The following is a 2188-nucleotide window of genomic DNA, read 5'->3' as shown; positions in this document are numbered from 1 at the left end:
ACTGTTCCGACTGAATTGTTGTGAGAGAAAAACATTGTTCCGGCTGAAAAAAGAAGCCGAATATGGGGTAAGACGAACAGGGCCGACGCTGGCGGCAAAGATCTACTATGGACGGCGGGTCGGCGGCACGAGAACGCGCGAAGGGAAGAAGAAGAGACCGCGCAGGAGGAGAGGATACGCGCGATGAGAGCGACGTGTAACTTTACGCGGGTTGAGGCAGTTTTTACCGAGTGCTAAAAGATTAGGAGGATGGATTTGAAGTTATTGGAGAGATTTTTTTCAATCTTGCTAAAAAACAAGGAGTAGGAGGAGATCAATGATACTCTTGGAAATGCTCTTAGATCATCTTCCCCAAGAGATGACTCTGTCGAAGCATACTTCCTTTGTCCTAAAATAGAAGACGTTCTCACTTTTCGAGAAGTCAACTTTTTTATAACTTTGATCAATTATATATAAAAGAATATTAATATTATAATATATATTTAGTGTTATTAGACAGATCGTTGAATATATTTTTATAATAAATTTATTTGGAGATATAGGCCCCGTTCGGCTCGCTGAATCTTGGCTGAAACTGGCTGAAAACACTGTTCTGGCTGAATTGTTGTAAGAGAAAACACTGTTCCGACTGAAAAAAAACAAGCCGAACAAATCAAATATGGGATAAGCCGAACGGGGCCATAAATGTTGCACTTAATTTTTTTTTATAAATTTAGTCAAAGTTAAAAAAAAAAATTGACCTGCACGTATGACGTAGCTGCTTCCTTTGTGCGACATAGGGAGTAACGTTGAAGATAGATTTATCCCCTCAAAAGTCAACGTGAAATCCTAGGACCATAAGCCAACATTATTCTCGATCGAAATTGAAAACTCTCCGGTTAAATGCCGGATTGTGCTCAACAAAACTAAGGCTAGTATTCACAAACTATACATTACATTACATGATACATACACGGAAGAGGAAAAAACAGAGAGGAACTCCCCATTTGGTTCACGCACGCTACCCAAAAGAAGTCACAAACACAGACAGTACATTGCTGTTACGCTCTTCTTTGACCTCCAATCCAAATATCCAATCAATCCCATGCAAGCAAGCAAGGCAAACTTGATCCATTGTTGTGCATGCGTCTGATCCGATGCAGCTGTACCTCCCTAGCTCACCCACGCGCGCAATCGAGAACTAACTCGATCGATTCGATCGATCGATGAATACAAGTACACAGCATGACACGACACGGTCGTCGCCGGCAGCAAACAAATCATAGGCCGAGCGCGCCGAGCGGCGTCTTGCCCTGTCCGGCCTCGAAGTAGAAGATGAGCATGGCGAGCATGGCGAGGCGGGCGTGCTTGATCTCGGCGAGCTTGAGCCGCTCGAGCTTGTCCACGTCGGGGATGTAGACGCCGTCCTTGACGGTGCCGGCGAGGCCGAGCGGGTCGAAGAACTTGCCGCCCGGGTACCCCTGCTCACCGGTGAAGTTGGCGAAGTTCTCGGCGGTGCGTGACCAGGGCGTGGCCCACTCGACGGACTGCGAGTCCGGGTTGAAGAAGTCCACCCACCGCTTGGACTCCACCCACCCCATGAGCAGCAGCTGCGTGCCCAGCAGCGAGCCGAAGGAGAAGGGCGCGATGGCGCCCGGGTCGGCGCCGGCCTCGAACCACGGGATGCCGCTCCACGCCTGCCCCACGAAGATGCCCAGCACAGCCGCCATCGCCCACCGCCCGTGGATCAGCTCCGCCTCACGGTACCACTTGAGGAACGCCGGGTCCTTGCCCAGCCCCAGCGGGTCGAACCCGAAGTCGCCGGGGAGACTGCAAAGCCGCGGCGCAGCGCGTCGGCGTCATGGTCAGTTCGGCTGTCCGAGCTCTCCATCTCCTCATCTCAGTTCAGTTAGCATATAAGAAAAGACAGCGAAATGACTTACGAGCCGTCGAGCCAGGGCGGGTTGATGAACTCGGCGTCGCTCTTGAAGGCGGGGATCCACGACTTCTTGGGGGCGACCGCGGCGACGACAACGAGCGCGCGGCGCGGCGCGGGCTTGGTGCCGGCGGCATTGGCGAGCGCGCGCCTGGCCCCGAGGAACGGGGTCTTGAGCACGGCAGCGGGCGCGGTGGCGGAGGTAGACGCGAGCGCCATGGCCGGGGTTTGGTTAGCTTTTTAGCTTTAGTGGTCAGTCTGCTGGAGGGAGAG

The 2188-nt window shown here is 52.4% G+C and overlaps 1 protein-coding gene across 1 annotated transcript; it reads right to left on the bottom strand.

Moving 5' to 3' along the window:
* Positions 1 to 896: 896 nt before the first annotated feature.
* LOC136494076 (chlorophyll a-b binding protein CP24, chloroplastic-like) lies at positions 897 to 2188 on the bottom strand. The gene is made up of 2 exons (XM_066490217.1): positions 1923 to 2188; positions 897 to 1809 (listed from the first exon to the last, which is right to left on the bottom strand). Exons 1-2 carry the CDS (start codon positions 2132 to 2134, stop codon positions 1260 to 1262), a joined length of 762 nt encoding a protein of 253 aa, XP_066346314.1. The 5' UTR covers positions 2135 to 2188; the 3' UTR covers positions 897 to 1259.

Source organism: Miscanthus floridulus, chromosome 11, assembly GCF_019320115.1.
Source record: "Miscanthus floridulus cultivar M001 chromosome 11, ASM1932011v1, whole genome shotgun sequence".
NCBI lineage: Eukaryota > Viridiplantae > Streptophyta > Magnoliopsida > Poales > Poaceae > Miscanthus > Miscanthus floridulus.
The sequence above is the reverse complement of the archived record's forward strand: the minus strand, read 5'-3'. Positions and strand labels throughout refer to the sequence as shown.

Coding starts and splice junctions, on each gene's coding strand:
- LOC136494076 (XM_066490217.1), bottom strand. CDS start 2,134: ATGGCGCTCGCGTCTACCTCCGCCACCGCGCCCGCTGCCGTGCTCAAG. Junction 1,810..1,922: donor CCGCCCTGGCTCGACGGCTC/GTAAGTCATTTC, acceptor GCGGCTTTGCAG/TCTCCCCGGCGACTTCGGGT.